Source organism: Taurulus bubalis (assembly GCF_910589615.1).
Source record: "Taurulus bubalis genome assembly, chromosome: 13".
NCBI lineage: Eukaryota > Metazoa > Chordata > Actinopteri > Perciformes > Cottidae > Taurulus > Taurulus bubalis.
Window position 1 is genome coordinate 16,893,523 of NC_136601.1, and position 25,264 is coordinate 16,918,786.

General features: G+C 42.7%; 4 protein-coding genes across 4 annotated transcripts; 1 reads left to right on the forward strand and 3 right to left on the reverse strand.

Annotated features, from left to right (window-relative positions):
• Positions 1-561: 561 nt before the first annotated feature.
• Positions 562-3,151, reverse strand: pofut4 (protein O-fucosyltransferase 4; the record flags this gene model as incomplete). The annotated part of the gene is made up of 4 exons (XM_079228663.1): positions 562-750; positions 917-1,539; positions 2,293-2,673; positions 2,813-3,151. The coding sequence occupies 4 exons, from the start codon at positions 3,149-3,151 to the stop codon at positions 600-602; spliced, it is 1,494 nt and encodes a 497-aa protein (XP_079084789.1). The 3' UTR covers positions 562-599.
• Positions 3,152-5,611: 2,460 nt separating this feature from the next.
• On the forward strand, positions 5,612-6,223 carry rab9b (RAB9B, member RAS oncogene family; the record flags this gene model as incomplete). The annotated part of the gene is made up of 1 exon (XM_079228360.1): positions 5,612-6,223. The coding sequence occupies one exon, from the start codon at positions 5,612-5,614 to the stop codon at positions 6,221-6,223; it is 612 nt and encodes a 203-aa protein (XP_079084486.1).
• A 3,150-nt stretch (positions 6,224-9,373) lies between these two features.
• Positions 9,374-15,506, reverse strand: plp1a (proteolipid protein 1a; the record flags this gene model as incomplete). Its single annotated transcript, XM_079228853.1, has 7 exons — positions 9,374-9,535; positions 11,378-11,443; positions 11,564-11,637; positions 12,530-12,698; positions 13,012-13,168; positions 13,288-13,474; positions 15,503-15,506. The coding sequence occupies 7 exons, from the start codon at positions 15,504-15,506 to the stop codon at positions 9,374-9,376; spliced, it is 819 nt and encodes a 272-aa protein (XP_079084979.1).
• A 2,814-nt stretch (positions 15,507-18,320) lies between these two features.
• pcdh20l (protocadherin 20-like) lies at positions 18,321-21,436 on the reverse strand (the record flags this gene model as incomplete). The annotated part of the gene is made up of 2 exons (XM_079228632.1): positions 18,321-20,877; positions 21,389-21,436. The coding sequence occupies 2 exons, from the start codon at positions 21,434-21,436 to the stop codon at positions 18,346-18,348; spliced, it is 2,580 nt and encodes an 859-aa protein (XP_079084758.1). The 3' UTR covers positions 18,321-18,345.
• Positions 21,437-25,264: the final 3,828 nt, after the last annotated feature.

Consider the following 25,264-nt stretch of genomic DNA (forward strand, 5'->3'; position numbering starts at 1 on the left):
GAAAGCAGTGGTGAATTCCCACAGGGGAGTTGTGTCTTAACTTTACATTTGACTTTCACCACTCCCTTGGTGAAATAATATTTTCTTTGCATAGACACTTAAAACAGCCGTGTACATAAATGTGACTTTAGCTAATAACCATCAGCTACTTGCTGTAAACTGTAAAGAAGCTCATGCACTTCATTGGCTCCCATCTGGATGGTCTTCACACACAGTTAGACAGAGCTCCCTTGGCTCTGACCCAGTCCAATGAAAACCGGCCTCCCGTGAGAATGTGCCTCTGTGGAACAACTGCATGGCACACAGTTAATGTTAACAATACAAGGCGGAGTAAGGGCAATGAAACGACTTGAAAATATTAGCATATAAAACATTTTCCCCATTACTGAACTTGGGATAAAGGACAAACGTATCATATCAGCTGAACAAAATATCAAAATCTATTATAGTGTAACTAAATTGATCATAAGGGTAAAGAAGTTTTGGCTCAGGTGCAAAAGTATTTGTGATTTCTGCTTCATGCCCTCATTTAAACCGAGAGGATGCATAACCTCTAATCCTGGAAGTGCTCCAGCCTCCTGTTTGTTTCAAGGCATGTGTCAGTGTTTTCCTCTGGCTCTGCTCACAGCAATGTTTTGGATGTGCTTCCACAGCAGCGAAGGGTCTGACTCGTTATGTCTTATCAAAGACTCCAGCCCCTCTGCTTGGTCCAGGCTCTGCCAGTAATCCTGAGGCCATATTTGCAACCATCTGCGGACAGATACACGAACAGATTAGGCTCATCACAGAGAATATTTTAATTAGACCATTAAAATAGACCAACGTCGCTCCCCTCGGGACGTTGTTATTCACATTAAAGTACAGAAAGTAGAAGGCTTTCACACCTGGCACAGGGAATAGTTTAAGACAAACTCACCCATCATCTGCTGGTAAGTCTTTGACATTTCCGTACCCCGGGCTGGGCAGGGGGCAGCCCATGTGAGAGTTGTTGGCCATTTTAAACTGAGGCGGTTGGTTCTTTTTGGGGGCTTTCCTATGCGCTCGTTCTGCTGCTAGTCGTGCGTTCTCCTGGTCACACACGTAACATTCAAATCCATTTAGGTAGTTGGGTTTACTCATGTCATTAACACCCCACTCACGGGTCTCCAGAGCCTCCAACAAACGGGGGTTAGTGATGCGGCTGGGGTTTTTGAACTCTAAATATTCAGCATACTCATCATCATTCTCGTCGAGGCGTTTGAGGAATTCACCGAGAGCTTTTGGTGAGGGGAAGTTATCTATGATGATTGCAGAGCGGTTGTTGGGCATCCAGTCTGCCACCACGGAGGAGCCTCGATAGACCGGCACACAGCCCTGATGGAGAGGCCGCCACAGCTTCTCCGTCATGTAATCTGGACACAGGCCGTTCTCCAGCGCCAGGTGAAATTTATAGCGTGCGACAAAATTCATAAAGTTGGCCTCTTCGCCGGTAGCTGTGGACGTGTCCTCCAGATGTACAGGCAGAGGTTTATTGTTCAAGCATTTCCCATAAGAGTCCACCTTTGGAGAGAAAAATAATGAGTGAGAAAGGAGAGAGCATACTCAGGAAACCTTGAGGAGATTATTAATCTCACACTTTTAAATGGTCTACAATTTAAAAAAAATCTTGATGAGACATTTCATTCCTCGATGGGGGATTCACAAACAGGCTATATTTACAACGCATTTACAGAGGTGTTACTGTAGTTGTATGCGTGAGGATTAATATTTTTTACCTCTTGACCTGTGTGCAAAAACATGTGCAAGTGTACACGAGGAAGACTGTAGAGCTACAGATGTTCAATACGTGTGAACCAGTCAAGCTTTATTGTAAAGAACGGCTATGGCAGGGTTCATAATTGAGGATACTACTGAAAATGGTATTCAACACCAAGCAGAAATGGTTCATGACATTTTTTTAGAACAAGGACAGAGGCAAATCAAGACCAAAAAAAAGTATTTCATTTGAGAGCAAATGTTGGTAAATTAAAGAATACTACAACAAACCTTACTTTATTATTATTCTTTTTTTAAAGGAAGGAATAATCCAGGAGATGTGCCTACGAACTATTTTACATACATAAATGTTACAGCATGTGGATTGTGGAACTATAATCCTCCTTGGTTATAATAATTGGAAAATTGCTGCTCACTGTGCAGCATACGGCTTTCATATACGAGTCTTAACAAACCAGGTACTTATCTGGAAACAGCTTCACTCTTCAATCATACATCTTTGTAAAAATGGCCTTCAAGAGCATCTCTGTACTGTACCTGAATATACTTCATGAGCTCCTGGACATATCTGTTTCTGTCTGATGGCACATCGCAGTGAGACTGCATGTAGAGCACAGGACCCAGGCCCTCCCTCCTCAGCCGGTTCTTCTCCTCCAGGGACACGGCCACAGGCTCCAGCAAGTAATCCAGAGAAGGCAGCCACTGCAGGGTCAGAGGATAGTCGGACTCCCTGCGAAACGTGGCAGTGTAGTTGAACAGCCTGATTCCCGGTCCGTGGGAGAGGATGTAGTTATTCATAGGTGACTCTTCGTGGAACAGTGCCCAGGTCTGGTGGCGGAGGCGAGGGAGTGGCGCCTCATATGCCCGGAAGTCTGTTCCATAAAAGATGATGGATGCGGCCCGTTTGTACAGCTGGACCTTTCAAGATCAAACTCAAGATTACTGGCAGTCGGAACAACTTCAGATCGTGATTCTTATTAATGTGAGCATGCACCTTCTCCCTGTCTGAGCCAAGAGTTCCAGTAAAAGGCTTTATGAGGTTATATATCTCGGGTACCTTGCGGTTGCTTGTGACCAGGCAGGAGGATGTGGCACAGTCGATGCGTTCAGAGTCCCCAGGGAAATGTGGGAACAGACCCCCACTCCACCAAAGGAGGATGGGCAGCTCCTTGTTGTTGCGGCGGTCTTTGTTGCCAGGTCCTCTGTATGGACCGATGGAGGCAAACTCCATGTCGGACAGAGCACTCTGGGGCTGAAAGGCTCCACGGTCCACTGCATCCAAAGACTCCAGGGGAAGTTGGTCATCTGGAAAGGAGGCAAAAGAGACCCAGACCCAGCACAGGACACCAAACAGGCCCAGACACGCACAGGGCACCAGCTTGACCCGACCCGCCATCTACAAGGTTGAAAAAGAAAAAACAACAGCATACATTATTGAGACTTGCATTACTCTGATACAAGTGGGTCACCATTCAAACAAACGAATCAATCAGCTGTTTATGCGTTTACAATAGGCGTGATGAGCTTTGGTGCTCAGCACAACCCACATTAAAGTATTGCTCCTCACAGCTAACGTCGGTGACCAAACATGAGCAATATTGACTCTAACATTTTAATCATACGTGTCAGTGGTGTCTGAGCAACTATCGAACTAATATCGACACACATAACAGCTACCCTGTTTCCTACCATTAGAGCCGCAGCAAACACATGGAGGGAAGTTTTCTCGTTTTTCTCGATTCTTCAAGCCGGAAACATACAGATAGTCTCCGTATGAGTTGGTTTTGAGGAGCAGTGATGAGGAAAGTGGAGTCTGCTGAGCCAACGGTGCAGAGGGAATAAAAACAGACGGATTCTTCTTCTACGTTTCAGTTTTTCTTCTTCTTCTTCTTCGAGTAGCAAACAAACCCAAACAGCACAGCGCCACCTGCAGCTCAGGAGTGCATGTTGCTCTAATAGATGTCTGACCACTGCAACCTGCAAAACATCATTGTTCTATGTTCAGTTTGGACACATTCAACCCTAAATGTACTAGAATACGATAGGCACGTACATACCACAGACGATGATCGTTGTAAAGGTATGATAGCAAATAGCCTACTTTATACATAAACAAATAATAATAATAAAGGGGTCATAAGTCAAAACAGCTGAGAAATCTACTAATACAAACAAGTCTGGTGCATTTATACTATCGATAGAGTCACAACATGTAAATGTGACAAGCCTCTCATAAAAAGTATCCATGCTCTCTCTGATTTGTGTTGTATGTATAAATGAGGAATTTCATACAGGTCGAACTTTTTTTACTTTTTTTTATCCTCACCTATATCAATTGTATGTCTTTACTCGGTAATTGCAGTCTCTACCTTCATCATTGTCAAATATATTTCTCTAAAAGGCACAGTTGACAGATTTCCTCTGCTTTAAACAGGTGTGGGGATCATACTTAAGTACAAGTACAGACCTATTAGGAGCTAAATATATGTAAAGTACCACGAGTAAAAGTAGGCTACTTGTTTTGATCCTCTGTGAATATTGGACCCTATTATTATGAATTGTGTTTGGGTAGATTTGATCTATACATTGTTAGTTGTATATAATCTTAATATGCAAAGTGACATAAATGCAACGGAGTAAAATTATATTTCAATCTGAAATGTAGTGTGGTAAGTATAAAGTAGCACCGAATAGAAACATTATCAGGTAAAACACTTCAAAATGCACGTTGTGCAGTAACAACACCTCACATTGACACTTTGTCATCATTTATAATACAATAAAACAAATACAATGACATTTAGGGTTTTAGGACCTCGGCTTGTGTGGGCGTGTGCACGTGCAGCTTCTCGATGGGGGCGCGCACGTCACGACACTAAACCTCGGTCCGATGTAGGGGAGGAGGGAGGACCACGCGATATCAGATATTAACAGGGTGAGTCCACATTTATGTTTTGTTTTTCTCTTTGTATCGGACGCATTCACTCATAGATACATCACCTCGTGGCAACACGTGTTCTTTTGTTGCTTTACTTCTAGTTTTGAGTCTCATAAGCTCTGAAGCTAACGGTTAGCCTGCAGGGCGGGATGTCAACAAGCCACCACACCGGCCGGCTAGCTTGTTAGGCGGCGGGATGCTCGTGAAGCCGCCGCCCTCTTACTCTCCGTTGCATTGCAGTTTTAAAAAGCCTCTGACTTGTTTCGGTTCCTCGTTAACTTCCGTTCTGAAAGCACCCGGTGAACAGCTGCACGGAGCCTCGACGAAGCCGTTTAATCAAAGAGTTTTAGCTGCCAGTCACAACAAGCTTGTGCATGTTCGTGGTCTGCGCATGTGCGGTGGTCGGCTCATGATCTTGACTCGCCCCTGTTATTGTGGCGTAGGAACAAATAACTAAGGTACAATGTTGTGTTAAGTTCTGTAGGATAATTGTCATGTCCTCCTCTGTGGCTGTCTATCAGAGTACATGTGTAGGTTATCACGAGTCAGTATTACTGTGTCAGGTAGTAAACTAGTCATACAGCTCAGAGCTTCACCCACAGACCTCTGGCAGACATCTCGGTCCTTCACCCCTGATGTGTCCCTGAAACTAGTCAACCATTACACGTCTCCCTCGTTGCTAGAACAGCAGTCGTTTCCCCTTATTATCTCCACTGAATCATCCACAAAGTCAAGCCCACAGACTGGCTTGGGTGTTTTATTGTTCTCTGAGAATTCAGTATGTTTAATTTCCTATACCCTACTAGTGATTTGGTTTCCCTTTTGAACGTCTAGTATTTTTGCGTTTCTTACTCTTTCTAGGTTCAGTTGACCCTGGTCTGCCACCTGGTGTGGAGGCCTTGCTGGGTGGAAGGAAACATGATGAGCGGGAAGAGCCTACTCCTGAAGGTGATCCTGCTGGGGGACGGTGGCGTGGGCAAGTCCTCACTGATGAACCGCTATGTCACAGACCGCTTTGACTCCCAGTCCTTTCACACCATCGGCGTGGAGTTCCTGAACCGGGACCTGGAGGTGGACGGGCGCTTGGTCACTCTTCAGATCTGGGACACGGCCGGCCAGGAGCGCTTTAAGTCTCTGCGCACGCCCTTCTACCGAGGCGCCGACTGCTGCCTGCTCACATTCGCTGTGAACGACCTGCAGAGCTTCCAAAACCTGTGCTGCTGGAAGAAGGAGTTCATGTACTACTCAGATGTTAAAGATCCGGAGCGGTTCCCTTTTGTGGTGCTGGGCAATAAAATAGACATGGAGAAGAGGGAAGTGGGGGAGGACGAAGCACGGGCCTGGTGCGAGGAGAACGGCTGCTGCCCTTACTTTGAGACCAGTGCTAAGGATGACACGAACGTCACCGCTGCATTCGAGGCAGCTGTCAGGGAGGTTCTGGCTGCCGAGGACCAGATTGATCACGCACTACTGGGTAGTACTATTGATCTCCATGGCAACCGCAAAATCTCTCGTGCGTCTTGTTGCTGATCGGTCAGGTGTGACTCCACCTTGTCTTAATGTGTCTAGCTGAAACTCGCCCAAGGCAGTTTTGAAAGACCAGGAGGTATTTTTAATGGTAAATGTACTGAAGGTACAAGGTACTGAGTACGGTATCCCCTAAAGATAATGTGGATAAGACGCAGCTGCTCTGTGGAGGGCTGTGTCGAGGATTCAGCCGGAGTCACGGTTGTTGAATTATTGCGCTAATCAAAGGTACAGACCGATGGTCCAGGCACACTGTAACAGGCACACTCTTCCTTTGTACTCTGCTCTACTTTCAGTTGTGTTGCACAAACACATTTTCTCCCAGCTTCAGCTTGGTCTGCCTAGGCAGGAGCTGTATCAAATAGCGCTTTCAGAGCATTCATTTTAAATGAAATGATGAAAATGTTCGTTAAAACAGTGGACGGGAGAATACGCCCCTCCTCTCTTGAATAGCACACTCTACCTTTTGGCACAGCAACATACAGTCAAACTTGTATCTGCTCAGCAGTCTGTCCTTGAGCTGATTTTCTTGGGTTTTAGAGGGAATACAACATCACATTTTCTTGTCTTCAGATCTTTCAGCAGAAGTGGAGAGCGAATGTATTTTCTGGACACAGATAGTGTTTGTGAGTGACAGTGTTCCCAACCCAGGCAGATATTATGCATGTGCACTCCCAACATCAGTGTGATGTCCAGTATGATTTTAGGTAGGAGGAATTTAAAATGATTGCTACTCACAAAAGCAGGATGACCTTGTTCGTCTTCAATGGGAAGGAAACTGTAAGCTTTAATTTAGCAGCTCTTACTGTCAGCACTCGGTACGCACTTTTGTTGTGCCCTCATCTATTTGTCTTTTATATGTTTTTCCAATGCTTAAATGTGTAGCTGGAGGAGGAGTCAGGTGTACGGGTTAGGCATTATCTGATCATTTCCCATGATGAATGTACATGGGCCTGTTTACTAAGTAAGGTTCAGTGTTACTCAAAATTCAAAAATAATACTGCTTTTGCTGTTATTGATAAACTGCCTATTTTTTCTGTGAAGCACATTTCGATCCTCAGACCGACGTATTATTTCTTTTGCAGACGACGTGTGATATTCTGTTTGATCAAGGGTTGATTTTAGTCTGTTTTTCTAATGTATAGAGGTGGTTATAATTTTCTAAATGATCAATATTTTTCATAATATTGGCATTTTCGTAATCCTGTGACTGCCGTTACATTCCAGTCCTTTCGCGTTGCCTGTTCTGTGCTTTACTGATACATTACATGTTACATGTCTGGTTATTCTAGGTCTCAGCTGAATGTGAATTAACCTGAGCACAATGACAAGCTATTATTAATAATGCATCACCTCTCCTGTATTCATAAAGTGTTGAGTGAAACATACAACTGAGTATTCTGGCAATTTAACAATGTTTACTTGTTTTCACCTTGGTGATACCTTACTTTCATTTTAATGTGTTTACATACAGGCTTCCTTTGTTTTTACTTCTATGGCCATGCAGGGCATTGCCTGTGTAGTCCCAAACATGATATGCTGATATTCAAAGCCTCGAACAAAGTTTAACATGGTCTAAATTCATTCTCATCTGTATTTTGATTTCTGCTGGAATAGTGTTTTTTATTGCGTCTAGTCAAACATCCAAACCTGTGAAGTTTTGTTAGATCTTGCGTATTCTCTCAGCCTGAGATTTTCCTTTTCCAAGTCAAAAATTGCATCATATTTGAATGCGTGTGCAGACTAATAGTGAACGTTACAAGAGCTTCACTGTTAAAGTGAATCTAATCAGGTACTGTCATATTTACTTATTACATGGTTCTTTGCTTTAATGTAGGCTCATAATAGCTTATTCATGTGGTTACCGTAGGGGTGTTGAGTATGAGTACTCGCAGCAGTATGAGAGAAACTTAATTAACTGTGAACTGAGTAGGGCATTTTAACTAAATCAAGCTGGTAGCCTACATTAATTCAAAGCAAAAATGAGGGCTGTTTATCATTTGTCAGTGTTAATGTTTTCTGGATTAAACGGAATACTTTCTCTTGACCATTAAAAAAGATCTTCCGATAATGTAGCTTATCAGTGTTTACCTGAGAACCAGTGGGTACTTAGCAGCTGGTAGCATAACCATACGTGTGTCCCATGATGCCGTCTTCACTGCAACCCTGTCTTATGTCAGATTTTTTTAATGTTGCTGTAATATTTATGAATGTAAAAGTAATCTATTTGGGCTGTCCATATTAATGGAGTGTGTAAATTGCAAAGGGCATTCATTTTATAATGATGTACAAAATGACACTGAACGTCTGTCTTACCCTCAGTGCTCAACCCGAGAGTGATTTAATCTGCGTGAAAGTTAGACCGTTCATCTTGATTATGTGTCGATCTAATGGGCAACTCCCCTCTCTTTGCACTACGGGGGATACAAATGGTTGTGCCAACATGCTGGCAAGGCGGTGAATACTCTCCAGTGCTTGGCTACAAATAAAACATGCAACATACCAAATGGAGAAACCATCTCGTTTGAAATTCATGAACGTGTGCCTTTTTTTAAAGATGAAAATAGGTCACTCAAATTAATCAATATTACTCAGCTCTCCACCTTTCAGAAGTCATTTTACCATCTGTGGAAAAATGACTAGATTTGCAGTAATAAGCAGCAGTGTTAAAATTGAGTATTACTATATTGCTCTACAAGAGCTTGAGTAAAACACTAGTCTTGAATTTTGATCCCAAACGTTTGGGTTTCCCTCAATGTCATTGAATGACCAAGAATATGTGGGAACCCGAGAGACAGTGAACACTGTTTATTTTGGATTCATTAAAAAAGGAAACCTAGCATGCACCACATACTCTAAAATTAGACTAGGCTAGAAGAAGAAAAAAAAAATATTCTTTCTGTATATTTCCTTAAAGCAGACAATAACACATTGTAGGAAATTAGCACAACATTTTTTGACTCCCTGTATTTTACAAAATTAGATAGGAACACACAGTAGCCCATGTTTTTTGTGAAAACTTCAAAATAATAAAAGGGAGTCAATTTGCCAAATAATATCAATATGTACACTTTTTTCAAAACAAAATAAAGTTGATAACCAGCTCAATTGTCATAATCATCATAAGGCTCCTGCAGCCAAACTAAGGCGCTGTCAGGAGATGTCAGATGTGTTTGCAGGATACGGAGAGCACAGGGTCCCCCCTCTGTCCCTCTGCAGCCTCCCATACAGGTCGTAGCCTCGCCTCTCTTTTTCTCTGTGCCCCAGCCTCCTCAGGTACACCCGATTCATTGCCAGGTGCAGGGAACAGTGCACCTGTGGACACAAGAGGAATGAATACAAGACACCTTACAAAATACCTTGGCCCCTATATATGGCAGAAAGCCAGGGATGGAGCACCAGTTAAACACTGTGGCACACCAGACTATGAACAAATGTTTTCAGAGGCACTCTGTCAAAAGAATATTCTTTTTATTATCACATTTTACCAACACAAAAAAATCTTCAAACAGCCAGCTGCCATTTGACAAATCCACCACACAGTTGGGTAAAGTTTACACCAAATGGAATAATCTACTCATTATGCTGCATAAGATTTGGTTAGTAATACACAGTGTAAAAAAAGAGAAGTAAATTCAGCTACAGTAAGTAAAAAGATGTGTTATACAATAACTACAACAAAATTCCCAAAGGATTAGAGACAAAACAAAGCTGTCTCATCTCTATAAAAGCAGAATCATGCATTAACAGCAGGGGGGGTCACACCTCAACAATGTGTTTTAGGTCTAATAATGTGAGGTCACTCGATAAATTAGCACCTAGTGCTTCTGACATCTCAAAATTATGAGAAACAATTGCAGACCTTTCTAGATCAGAACTAAACACACATGTTCCTTTGTCAGAAAGAAACTACTTAAAAATATCATCTAAAATGCCTTCAGTCCCCTCACTTCATTATTGATAGGGGGGAGAGGGGATCATGCAGCAGCCTGTGTGTGTGTGTGTGTGGGGTTGCTGTCCCAGAAGAGCTGCATTGAGGCTTTAGAGAGGTCTAACCCCCTTTGTTAGGAGGACCCTCTCCCTTGACATGCAATATAACCCTTGGCAGAGACTCATAGTGCAGGTGGCCCCCACAACCGGCTCCTTTTTTCATTGTTGAGGCTTTTCTCCGGCCCGTGAGAAAAGTCCTGAGGTCAGCCTGAGACTGCAAATGCATGCTTGTCTGCCACCATGGCAACCAGATGTGAAGGATGGTAGCCATTGTAACCTATAATCCCATTGCTCTGCAACAGCTGCATTCTAGCAGCATGCGTGTTGCAAATTGATGGGTACGTCTTACATATGTTAATTCATTAGTGATGTGTTATTTGTAGGCAACGGGAAGCAGAAATTAATTTGAGGACATTAACGCAACAAGAACAATAATTTACAAATATTTTGGTGACATGGCATAAGAAATACTGAAATAAGACTAACTGCATGTAAAAACAGTAGACAACCCCACACATAAGAAAAAGTAACATTCTTCCCAAAAAGTAAAAATATAAAAAAGATAATATTTTTAAGAGTCCGTGACCACAAGTGGTTTCTGTGCAGGTGATGTGGAAGGAGAGAATTGTTGCCGTCCCCATGTTGGTGGTGGAGTAGTGATAGAGCAGCAGGAAGCTGGTGAGCCTAACACCGTGCACCTATGCCCTTTCTCCCCAGATACCGAAGAACCGCAAAGTTATAGGTGGTTGACACAGTATAGGTCAGCTATGGAAGGACAAGCAGAGACAGAAAGTGTCAGAACAGAAGTGAAGAGGATAAAAATCCACAACATCCAGAAACAAGAAAGAAATATGATTAACTGCTAATGGCATTAACTTGACAGCAGATCCCATCCGTATAACAGCTTCTGTAATGGAGCATGCTGGCATAATGGGCGCACCATTTGCCTGGCTGGAAAACTACCAGACATTACGGCACTATTATGATGTTTGTGTCAGCTGAGAAAGAGGAACAGAGAGCAATAGTATAAAAGTCATCAGTCATGGAGGTTTGAGATGCCTCACCGCCTACACTTTGAGCGTCACTGAGTCACATGAGCCGTACCACTACTGTGCCCCACTGTGGAAGAGAAGCCAAATTATCCCCATCTGAAGCATAATCACTCACCAGAGCCAAGAGAGTGATGCCCGCACCGGCAAAGGCAGCAATGTAGAGGTCATAGGTCATTCGGTACTAAAAGGAGATAGGAGATTCGTGTTGGTGGTGATGACGTGCGTCTTTGTATCATGTCAGGCAAACTGCAGAAAATTGTAGGACGTGACTGTGGAGCTTTAATTATGTGCTGGTTCTTACCTCTCTGGTCTTGCAAACAGAGGACAGAGTCATACCACAAGCTTTCCCTGGCACCGCATTCCATGGCAGGAGCCCTGTTAAAAATAAGATTTCCACATTCAAGTCTACCTCTCAAGTACGGTGACAATATAAAAAATGTATACTATATTCTTCTTACTTTCCACAAACACCATCAACGTGTCGTGTCATTTCATTTGCAATACTATTTTACTTTCCTACCTCGTCTGTAGCGCTTACTATTGAAGATGTATTTTTTGAAAGCATCAATCTATATACTTTAGGTTCATGAATACAAAGTAGTAGTTTATCCAAATGTTGCAAAGCGTCAGTAAATAGTGCAATTGTTGGGAAATATCTTCAGCTGCAAATTAATACATATTTGACGAGGTGGTGAATATTTCCGGCATCAGTACAGTGAATGTGGGATAGACTACTGTGTGCCCATGTTCATGAAAGAACATACCACCCAGTGCAACAGTGTTGCTCATTGTGTGGCTCGAGGAGCTCTAGAGACGTCAATGTAGGCTGGGCTTTAGTCCAGACGGAAAGATCTTTTTCAGAGATCGTGTCCAGAAGATTAATCCTATTTAATTTGGGTGTTCCCCAGACTTTCGTCTCAGCTATTGGATGGATTGCAATTTGGCAAAAATATTACAATTTTAACCAATATCTTGGTCCAAGTTTTGACCAAATACCTGCTTAAACTAATGACATTCCCATCAATCTCAGCTTTACTCTGCATTTGCCATAGTCATTACGAGCGTGTTCGCATGCATGCCGAAGTATTAGTATCTGAGCCCAAGGACAGCTTCACGGAGCTACTGGGATGGCTGTTTTTTTTTTTTTTAAAGAATGCCATCACATGGCATATAGGAATACATTTGGCTACACAGGCCATCAGTAGGAACAATTAGATGTCGGTCTTTTCGTGGGATATGAACTAGTGTCAGAAGCTTGTCTCGTTACCGTATTGCCTTGCATCAACACAGAGCTGGTTGATACTCGCTGGTGTCTCAGTCAGAACGTCAATAGTGTGGCAGGTGGCGTCCATGTTGTAGAAGAAGTAGACGGGCAGGGCAGAGAAGGCAAACACCAACAGCCACAGCACGGCTAGTACGTAGGTCAGCACTATAAACTGTGCAAGGAGGGAGCAGAATAAACGTTAGGCTGCATCATCATAATAAACTGATGCATAGTCGAAGAGGGTTTTTATGAGCAGTGACTCACTGAATGACCAGTCACTTCTTTTTCTGATAAGCTTTACTTAATATCTCACTCTCCTCCTCCCCCCCCCGAACCGCTCAAACACACAGACACTGTATGCTTATCTTTGCAAGGTTTTTTTTTTTTAGCAACCTTAAGATTTTCTGCTCAGCACCCACAAGGAAGTGATATGTGTATTAATCCCATTCAATCCCCTTTACTTGTCCCACTCTGGGCCCTCTCACCGAGGAACTAAGGCAGCGGCCACACATGGTGCTCCTGAACTCTCCAAAGGTTTGCTTGGCAGCGCTTGTGGTGTAGAAGCCCTCCGCCAACAGCAGGATGCAGTAGAGGAAGAAAAATGAGGCCAAACCATAGATGACATACTGGAAATATTGGATGCTGAGAAGGGGAAAAAGTCAAAATTCTGGGTTACAAAGAACCTAAATCTTCTGAATAGAACCTGAGGGGGGTAAAAATATGTCTCTCTAATGATGGAAAAGGTTAAATTTAGCACTCACATGTAGGCGAGGGTGATGTAGTCTTGAAGGTTACGGGCAAAGTAAGTCTCGATGAGTCTCTCCGTCTCTGTGAGTGCCTGGTGCCCACAACCACAGAAGAGGGCAATGCCAGAAAAACACAGCAGTGTGGCGACCAAGGAGCAGTACGGCACTCCACCCAAACAGCGCATACAGCAGTCATAGCAACCTGATGGTTGGGACACAGCAGCGTGACAGGCACATCATTAACTGATGCAATATGACAGACAGACTTTGTTCCAATGTGCAAATGATGCACAGCAGAATGTAGTGGCGGTGCTTTGTGAAGGAGGAATCTTTTTTTTTTTTAATTATTCTTTCCTCTCTATTAAGGTAATAAGGACATGTAACCTATACACGGTCAGTTTACCCAAATTGAAGAAAATTGCTCACTTAAAGTGTTGGCCATGCACTGGCTTTGAGATATCCTTCCATGAGATTGTTTGGCTCCACCTCATTACAGTGAATTACATTTTGTTTGTGCTGCTTGTAACTCGGGTTGCAACCATCATTATTGACCAATCTGTTGTTTTAGTCTAAAACATTTAAATGAAATGTCTACCACAGTTTCTTAGAGCCCAAATTGACATCTTCAAAATAATCCAATATGGAATTATTGGAGATTCAATTTCTTTTGATCCACAAATCAATACATGTTTGTTTTGCTGGATGATTCACAGATCCATACTGACTGTTTCTTTGGTAAACAGGGAAAAAAGTAATGCACAATGAGTTGGATTATCCAGAGGAGCACTATCATTTTTTTTTTTTTTTTTTAATGGTGTGAACGCCACACAGAATCCGTTAAACTGGACTAAAGGGAGAAATCTTAGCAATGGTTCTCTCAAAACAAGGCCACATAAAACTGAAACGTCTCCACACCTAGAGGTAAGCAATAATTAATTTCAAATCTGAATTGATGCTACGCTGACACTGGACCGAGCTGCAGCTGTTAACACTTTGATTCCCTTCGTAAAGCGGTGCATTCTCCCCAATAGGCATATGCCCGTTGAATGGATGCCAAAGGGACAAGGGCATGGGGATGCGTCTGCTCTGACCCCAGCTCACACCCTGACTCCATTCACTACCCAGCATGGAGTGTGAGAAAAGGGGGAGGACAGAAAGGAGACAAAGTGAAAGAGAGGCAGCTTTTGTGACTGCAGAGACAACAGTCTTTGTCCCACAGCAACATGGGGATACAAGGGCCACCAATGTCAAGCAAACAAAGGCCAGAGGCACCTCTATGCTGGACACACACATACTCATGGACTTCCTTCTGGGGAGACACGGGAACAAGAAAGCAATAGTGGGGTGCTGTCTGTGCTGGAAGAGGATGGAAAAAGCCAAAGCTATAAACAAACAATGCAACTGTGTGCATGTGTGCCATTACACGCTTGCATGCCTGCATCCACACAGACACGCACAATGGTGGCAGACAGACTGTGGTTGGTACCATTACAGTAAACACAGATGGCAGGAGGGGCAAATAGATAGCTCTTTAACTGCTCAGAGTATGTGGGAGACAAACTGTGATCACTGTCATTCAGATGGCATAACTTCACAATGGTATGGATGAGGGAAGCGGACTGATAAGCTGTCAGAAAACTAGCTAATAATACACTTCCCTCCCAGTATTGTTATATTAGGAAAGTATTAAAGTCACCAAGAACTCTGGTCACCACGAGTAGCGTTTGGCCTACAAGTATACGGCATGCACATACCAGACCCTTAAAACACCAATATAGCACCAGACACACCTTGTGCCAATTAACAAATTAGTGACGTTACCAGTCCGAACAAAGAGCTACAGCGCCCCCTGAGCCAAAGCTGCCCACAGTCTCTCGATTGTGACTCAAATGAAAACAGGCCTCGTCCTGGTGGAAAATGCAAAGCTGAAGCCAAGTTCGGCTCTTTAAAAAAAAAAAAATTGAGAAAGATTGTGACCGAAAGCAAATGCGACAAGTCTGCTCTGAAAGTAGCCCTGCCAATTCAAGCATGAAATAAATCTCATAATATCAATGGAGCGTCAGCCGTTGAGTAGCCGACCTCTAAACTGACAATAGAAACTTAATAACTTCTGATGCCCTTCCATAGTCCCATTCACATATCAGCGTGCAATCGCGTGAAATAAAATGCAGATTTAATAAGGCGACGTCTTCTATCTGCTGAAGGCTAAGAAGTGGCTGGAGTTTCTTACCCATGTCTGGAAGGATGCGTTCAAGGCTCGTCGACTACTGCTGCATGCACCGCAGCTGGTCCACTGATGATATGCGCAACTGGTCTCCGGCCCCCGTATATCAACCTCAACTCGCTTTCTGTTCGCCCAACAATGGACAGACCCGCTGATGACTGCGACTGCAATCTTAAAGAAACAATGTCGCTTTTCAATGAACTTCAAGGCGGAGAATAATGAGGAGGTCAAGGTTCTTGCGCTTGCAGAAATTTCCTTAGTTCATTGTTGACGCATATTTGCATATAGAGAGAGCCACTTGCAACTTCATATGCAAATACAGAACAGGGAACGTTTCTCCCCCCATATTAAAACCACTTTGAGCCTCCTCTGTGAGTTGGCCATCCCAACTCTAGAGCATTCAGTCCTTGGTTCTCCAAGGCCTTCTGTTTTAAAAGCCTATAGCAACGTTTTCAGCCTGATTTGGTATATGAGAAACAGCTGATGGATTATGCAGATAGTCTATATGGGAATGATGAGATGCTGTATGTCTGTGGTTAGTGAAGAAGATCTGTCTGAAGTTACACCATTAATATGAGCCTGTGGTCAGTCAGGCGATGCACTCCAGGCTTCGGAAATGGTCAGATACTATCTGTTTGACTGCAGTGTTTGAGATACAGAACTGAACATGAGAAGATCCCAGCTGGAAAAATTGATATGAGCTTTATCATTTATCTCTTAAATGGGTCTATTTAGTACTGCAATGTTCTTTTTTTTAATTTTAAAGCAAGCTTAAAGCTGCATTCAGAGACCATGAATATGTGGATTAATCAAGTGAGATAGAGCCTTTTAAGCCAGATAGTTGAGGGGCAAAGAGGGGTATTTCATATCATCACTACAGAGTTCCTTTGATAAGAAAAACATCACTGCTATTTTAATTAGACTGGATTGTTATGTCATTTGTGATCATAAAACCCCTGATGTGTATCTCGGAAATAATCCACTGGTATTTGGGTCGATGCCAGCTGGGCTCTTTGTCCATGTCAGCTCATGCAACCCCGTAACCCACGATCAAATATTCAGCTTTAGTACAAAAAAGAATTTGTTTAAGATGTGCTGTGAGCAGAGCAGAGTAGCATGCAGCAGGGAAGCATTACTGATCTCAGGTGACCTGACTGGCGGAGTGAGAGACTGCCCTCTGATTCATCTACACCCTCTGGCAAAATACCAGAAATAAAGGACCGGATCTGGCTTCATCTGTGTCCAGCAGATGGCAGGCTTTCTCTTGCCATTAGCAGACAAGTTTTATCCCACAATACTATTTTTTTTGTTGAGAGAATTCAGTTTAGTCAAAAAGCATATAAACATGCCGGTCCTAAAATCCAGTCGGTATGGATGTTAGACATTAACAACAGGTCAAAAATGTCTCTTTTGAATCACCACAGTTTCTTACTAATTTGTACACGTTTTGAATCAAATGGGATCTGAAATTACTTTGTAATGTGGCCCTTTTAATTTTTCAAATGTAATGCCGTTAGTGTGACAGCACAACCCTATTAGATTATTTATTTTTGGGCCGCTAGCTCAGAAATCCTCAGAGACGCACCACTCATGTTATACAAGCCTTGTTCTCCACTAACCAGCTTGTTGTACATTCTGTTTTACAGGCTTTGACTTGTGGCTTTCCTCCTTTCTTCTTACACAGGTGTATCTTAAAAGCATCGCTCAATAGTTTATGATACCGTAAAGATAAAACACACATTTTCTTTTGTAAATGCTAAAACAATTATTCCACCCTCTTTATGTAATTGTGTGTTCACACATTTTTACCCTGACTCATTCATATTTTATGCACCACTTAACCTGGTTTTGATATCTCAATTGTTCCCCATGCACACAAATGTACCAGTAACACATGAAGCGAGCAACTGTCTTTTATAACGATTTCTTTGAACACAGTGTGATTTCACTCCACACAGCTGTCATCAAAACAACGAGCCTGTTGGGCTACTGGGTGCAGTACAGTAGAGTGTTCTGCCTTTTGGGTGCGATCCAGCGCTGTCGGTGAGAAGCAGCGCTATCGGGTAACAGGTGTGAGGCGGTGACTTGAGATGGTAATGTGCCTTCCCTCGGCGGCCTCTCACCTGTCCACAGCTGCACTCTGCCTCCTGTGGTGGTCTCAGAGCTGCTTCTTGATAGACTTTCATCACTTCCCCGGTGGAGGAACATTAAACCTCTTTGTGTGTCTAAATACTTTAGACTCCCCACCACATTGAGTTGGAAATCTGAGAAAGACACAATCAACTTAGTGGACCATTACCTCCGTCTTCTTGTCACTGAATAATCCCTGACGATAATGACTGGTATTTTAGCGATATGCTCCATTTTATGATGACCACACTGTAGACATCAAATGTCAGATCAAAGTCTTCTACTTTTGTCTGCAAGTCTCTGCTTGTAACTTAAAATACTGCACTTATCAGCAGGGGCGTTTCTAGGATTCAAGGAAAGGGGGGGGCTTAGCCCCTAGGGAACTGGCATCTGTGCGTTTTAAAATAGGCCAAACTACGCCCCTGCTTATCAGATCACCTTTTTTATGCTTTCCAGGCAGCTTATCAGAAAATGGATCAACTTTATTTCCACAGAATGTTGCAGTTTTACAATGTTTGCATACACTGTGTAGCTGAACATTTCAACAAATTTGATTATCAAAATGCAAGAAGCCTTCGACAAAGGCAAGAAGCCTTCGACAAATATTCATGCAACCCCGTAACCCACTATCAAATATTCAGAATGTATTCAATTCACAGTCTGATTTCATCCTTGACAAAGTGCGAGCGAGGATTACACACATTGCTTGCTTTATTCTGTTAATCATCAGAGTAATATTTATCTTTGAGCCTGAGTGGAATCTCATTCTCCTCAACGTGCCCCCTCATGGTCTGTTGTAGACCTTTTCTCTTCTGTTTCAGGTATAAAACAACTGTCGCCACAAGCAAACATGAGGATACCAGCATCATACCCAGGCCTACTAACAGTGTCAGCTGAGCAGACCTGGTTTCCTCCACCTCACAGATAGGGGCCTTTGAGGGGGTTTGATCCAAGTCCGAAGTCCCTGTCCAGGTGGGCGCCCTGTCTAAGTTGCAGGGCCCCATGCTCTCATTGACCAAAATATTAACCCAGATAGTGGTATAAAGGGGAGCTGGTTTCCCCCCATCTCTGACCACAATGAACAGGTGATGCATTCCCAGGTCTTTCTGTAGGAGTTGCTGAGCTACGGTGATGTTCCCTGACCTTGAATCCAACTGGAAGGGGCTGCTGTTTTGCACCGACTCTGGCGCCACAACAGTGTAGGTAACCTCAGAGTTCAGCCCCGAGTCCTCATCGATGGCATAGATCTTTGTTACAAAGGTGCCTGCAATGGTTGCTGGAGAGACAGTTTGGCATGAGGAGTTGCTGCTGGGGAGGATCACTTTTGGCTGGTTGTCATTGATGTCCTCCACAAAGATAGTTACCCTGGCAGCAGAAGTTAAAGCGAATGGGTGCCCATGATCGCTGGCCAGCAGGAAGAGTTCATAGCGATCGTCTGTCTCGCGGTCCAAGTTGTTGGTGGTGCGCAGCGTCCCCTTGGTGTTATCCACAACAAAAGGTCCACTGCTGTTTACAACACGCAACTCTGTGTTCCCATTCTCTCCTTCGTCTGGGTCTGTGACCTCAACCCCACCCACCGGGGCGAACGGTGGTACATTCTCATGGATAAAAAAGATGAAGTGAGGGGTTAGAAAAGCAGGTGCATTGTCATTCTGGTCCAGAACACGAATGGATATTGTGGCCGCTGACTCCAAGGGAGGTGAGCCGCTATCTCGTGCAAACACAGTGAGCTTGTGCACACCCTGCTGCTCCCTATCCAGAACGGCTGACACGGACAGTTGACCTGTCTCGGGGCCAATGTTAAAGATGGTAGATGTGTGTTTGTCCAGCCTGTAGGTCACTCTGCCGTTGTATCCACTGTCTGCATCTGACGCCGAGACCCTCAGTGGTAACTTCCCCGGCTGGTTGTTTTCCTCAACCTCCAGTTGATAGTGAGACTGGAAGAAATGTGGAGTATTATCATTGACATCTGCCACCAACACCCTGATCACCCGCCTGGAAAAAATGATCACAGATCCTTCAGCTGATCTCCCCTGCACTACCACCGAAATATAATGTTCACTTTTCATCTCATAGTCTAGGGGCTTTGATGTGGAAAGCAGATATTTGCCATTCTGTGGGCTCAAAGTGAAAGGCAATTCACTCTCAATGGCAAGAGATGAGTCTTTAAAGCTGCTGTCACCCTCAAGCTCTAAAACAGCTAAGACGGTGGGGGGCTGGTTCTCTGGTAACACCATAGTCTGGTTGTGATGCTCTGCTATGAACCCGATCTTGATCGTCAGCTCTTGGTTTGCCTTGGGGAGGACGAATACGGTTACCTGAGTGTCTGCTGGGGGGCAGTGATGGCCGCTAGCTAACACGTTCAACAGCAGCACCTCGGATTTGTCACTCTGGAGGTCATGTGTTAGTCTGATGTGTCCAGTGAGGCTGTCGAGGCTAAAGAGCTGCTTCACTCGCTCTGAGACTTTGGGACTGAGGGAGTAGACAATGGCAGCATTCGGGCCTGAATCTTGGTCTGTGGCTCTGACCTGAGCAATCAGCATGTTCTTCAGGGAGTCTCCGGGGACGGTGACATTGCGGGGGCTGTCAGCGCCAAAGCTTGGACAGTTGTCATTAACATCTGTCACTGTGACTATTAAAGTTGCTGTTGCACTCAAAGGCCCTGAGCCACAGTCAGTGGCCACCAGTGCCATGTGATACATGTCACGAGTCTCCCTATCCAGAGCTGTTTGCAAAACCAGCATGATGAGAGGCCCGTCTTCTTCCACTTTTAAATGGAAAACTCCATCAGAATCTTCGAGGTGATAATGCAGCTGGCCGTTTTGCCCAGCATCCGTGTCCTGAGCCTGGTCATCTAGTAAGAAACTGGTGCCCACAGTCATATCCTCAGACACCCTCAGGTGTATTTCACTGTTTTCAAAATGAGGTGCATTGTCATTGATGTCCTCTATGATTACAGGAAACTGAATAAGGTCTCCAGAGGCCCCAACCACAGCATTGTGTAAAATAATGCATTCCTCAGCTTCTGTCTCCTTGGGGCAGAGGGCCTCCCGATCCATCTTTTGCTCAGTGGTGTAGAAATTCCCTGTGTTTTTGTCCATCCACAAATACTCCTGGGTCAGGAGCTGGTACGGCGGTGGAAAGTGTTTACTAAGTGACCCTGCCAGAATATCAGGCTCCTGCTCCTCTGGGATAGAAAATCGGACAGAACCGCATATGACCTGCTGCAGATGGACCACAACCAGCAGATTCTGACGAGAAAAGAGAGAAACTGTGAGCAGTAATTCTTTCTTTTTAAAAGAACCAGTATTTTTGAATCGGGTTATGATTATACTTTGTTTGATTTGCAGCATATAGAACCTTTCCTTGGTGGTGATAAGGTTCAAAGTGAATGCCTCAGTGAGCTCTTTTAAAAGCAAGCAACCGTACAATGAAGGTAATGCGATACCCCTCACTTGTCTCCATTCAATTACTCTCACACACAAACCGCACATGAGCATGTGTTTGGCTTTACAAAAATACTAATACCATTTGCATACATATCTGCACAAATATTTCTATTAGTTTTTCTTTTAATCTTTACAAAGAAAAATGTAAAATGTTTAAAATAAAAAACAATTCAGTGCCTGTCCAGCTACTCGCAACAAAATTGCACAGACGAGTAACATTCCAGGTACACCCTTTCTCTAAATCAAAAGCACTGACACAGTATTTAGAAACGATCAGAATGGAAAATCCTTGCATTGCCTTTGACTCACTGACCTGCAATAGTCCAGCCCAGTTCATATTATCAGGAGTCCCATGGCCCATCGCCCTCACACATGCTACCTGAGTTCCCCCGGCAGTGAGTGAATGCTGAGGACAGGCAGCAACCTAAACCTGCACCAGCTGACGGCATAATTCCTTACATGCCCCGCCTACAACACTTACCTAGCGTGTCAGACTGACGCCGGAGAAGTCAGAGGATCAACAGGTTTACCTGCATGAGTTGCACACGCATGGTTTGCGCAATAATAAAACAATGAGCAAGTGTGGGGCTTATGTGTGTGTGTACATATCTTGACACTAAACTATATGGGACAGGATTAATGTTTTATTACCAAATATGCTAACACACCTGTTTTTTATTTGCACACCTGCCTCCTGTTTGTTTCATAATGGTCTCTGAAACAGCTTTTTGTTCTCTTTTGTTTGTTTTGTCCAAATGACCAGAAGCCTCTATAACACCTCTTTAAATAATACCAATACAGCGTAAATAATGCTTAATGTTTGTTGTTGCATTCATTTTGGAACATGTAAAAATAGTAGTTTCTTCTAGGTGAGCATCAGTAATAAAAATGAAGTACTTTAATAATCTTTATTTATTTATATAGTATTTATTTATATCTCAGGCAACCCTAATTCATACTTCATGTTGGTTTAAAAACCCTCTTGTCTAAGCCCTGGATGGATTATCATGAGCGCGGGCCCTGGACACGCACACTTTATTCATTCAAGTTAATATTGAGTGTTAGCCTCAATCTTTCTCACACACACACGGTCAGCGATGCAGCACTCAGTCAATTAACTCAGTCAAAAGTCTATATGTATTGAAAAAAAGATCGATGTAATCATTTCCAAAATTCACTACATATTTCATCTGACGAAATATTCTGCGTCAGACCATATTTTCTGGTGCTTTAAAAAAAACAACAGTTTAAAAAAACCAAGGGAAGCACCCAATGAGGCAGTCAAGCAGCAATAACAGCTTCATAAACTACATTTATTTAACCACAGTCACGCAAAATCAAATTTCCCCCATGTTTTAAGGCGATAACATCATAAAATATAACGAGTACTTTGAAATTATATCTCTTATTTTGACTTGTTAAACTTGAATAAAACCAACAACAACAAACCATGAGAGAATACATAAATGATCATCAAATTAAGTACAGAGCTATATGCAGCCTATGGTACAGAGCCATACACGACCACAGTACAAAAACAAAAACGGATGCGATCCGATCCAAATACCATGAGTGACAGCATGTTGAGGTGCCTATGTGTCATCCTTTTAGTTAATTTTTTATCCTGGACATTTGCGAAAAAGACCGTTCTCCCTCGCAGTTGCTGACGGGAAGCGTCAGTAACAGTACCAGCATCACCTTCCACAGTGTTTTAATCAAAATGTTGAAACGGAGGGTATTTGTTGTACCAAGGCGATATCTTTAGCTCCTTTTTCTTTTTTGCGTTTATGCAAACGCACTTTGCGTAAGTGTTTGCATAAACGCAAAGTACTCACTGTTGACAGAGAGAGTTTGACCATGATTATTTAATCAGCTAATGTATTTACAAAACATTCAAACAATTTCATGATCATACAACATTTTCAAAATCACATTTACCCCATTTTTTTTTTTTTTACAAAAATATTTTATTTATAAAAAGATAATAATAGATCGTAAGGCCAAGTGCCCTGCATTGGCTCAAGGCACAAGGCACGTGTCCACTTTACCCGTGCCATAATCCATCTGTGGTCAAGGCCATTTTTGATCCGCATGGTCTCCTTTTGTATTAATGGTTATATCACCATAAATTCAAAAGATATGCTAGACATACACATACACACACACACACACACACACACACACACACACACACACACACACACACACACACACACACACACATATATATATATATAATCCATGGATTGCTTAATACGCCCTGGGCGCATGCTTTACAATATTATCCTAGTACACTAAGGATAATCCACACATTTTTTATTACACTCACGATATTCTACTTATTATTTTGGTTGAAGCCCAAACGGCACAAATCCACATGATAGTAGTAGTCGTGAATGTTATGGTATTCCATTGTGTGTGGCCTCTGAGAGCAGCACTGTCACGCACACGTGCCTAGTTTGTCAACAGACTTGACCCAATCATGGGATACATCTTGCCCTTAGTAGGCTACAGCTAACCGCTAACAGCAACTACAACTCCTTTCAACACAGATAAATTATGAATTATCACAGAACACATTCATTGTTGGATTTTATTTGTTTTAGATCCGAGATTTGGTACATTTTGATAGATTCTTCAACATGGCCTACATCTCAACGTTACCTGTGCTAACAGTGCTAACTATGTTGAAAGTGCTGACATAGCTAACAGTGTTGACCTGAGGGGGAGCCATAGGGTGGGCTCTACGTTACTGTGACACATCTGTGGTTTGGGTGGCTGTAACCGCTGTATGAGAGCAGTGGGCTAACCAGTGGGCCACGCTCACATGCACTAAAAGCAGATGCGGCTGGCCAGGCTATGTAAACAAAGACACACAGACGGAGAGTGCCTTCATTCTCTGCGTGTGTAGACAATTATTATTGTCTCTGCATGGCCAATAGTTTTTTAGCTGCTATATTAATGGTCAGAATGTGAATGTTTCTTTAAAACACCCTGTTGTTCCATATTGAATGAATAAGCTTCTGTAAGATTGGGTCGGAGCCCTTGTTGAAAAAGCTGTAGAGCAAAGCAAAGTGACAGAGCCTTAAAGTGACTTTCTAGACTGAAGCATAAAATAACCTTTCAGTGACACGGTAGGATCTGTAGTCACTATTTGACAAGTGGAAAACTGCATTTTATGGGTTGTATTGTCCCTTGAGAGGGATTTCAGCAGGTAAAACGGACTGGGTGGGCTATAATCTGCCGTGTGTGTGCGTGTGCATTCTTGAGGCATCATAGACAACATTTGGCAGCATATCTTCTATTTTTTTTACATCCCTATTTTTCTATGTGATACAATTGGCCACAAAATCCGACTTTTATTTCTTGAATTGTAGGCAGATGCCAAGTCACAATGTCACAGAAATAGGTAATTTACCATCTGAACACAGCTGGAAATTGCAACAGTCAAATGACATGATTCCTATATTAGAATGATTTTTTGTCTGCAATGTATTTGTTGGTGTCTCCATTCCCCAGAAAGTGCCGGAGGAGCAGCTTGAGAACCACAGGGAGGCTTCATGCAGTTCATGGACTCCGAGACGCGATCTAAGACAAGCAGAGGATGCTGGATGAACTCAGAGTAAGGAAACACCTGTTAAGCAAAACGTTGTCTTTTAACTTTGATTATAGTATCATTATAGTTACAGTATGATTAAGTATAGTATGCCATATCACAATCAGAAAATCTCATAATAACCTAAAAGAATATCATACAAATATGATTGTATAATGTGTCATAAAAATGTTATCACAAACATCACAGCATAGTAAATAAATTAAATAACATATCCTAGTATGCCATGAAAGAGTCATAAGAAATGTAAAAAATGTCATAGTATAAAATGTCAGAAATGAGTCAGAAAAGCTTCATGAAAATAGAATATTGGATGTCATAAAAAAACATAAAGTGCATTGGAATATGTCATATGTCTTATCAGTTGCCATAATGTACAATATGGCATATTATATGTTTGATATGACATTTTTATATATTTTATGTCAGAAAATGTCCTAACCATAAAAATGCCATAGCAAATGTAATAATATAGTGTAAATTGTTATAATATAGTCTTAAAAATATACTTAAAAAGTCATAGCCTTAAACAAAACAGGGTTACATCATACTATAGCAAATCATAAGAGTTAT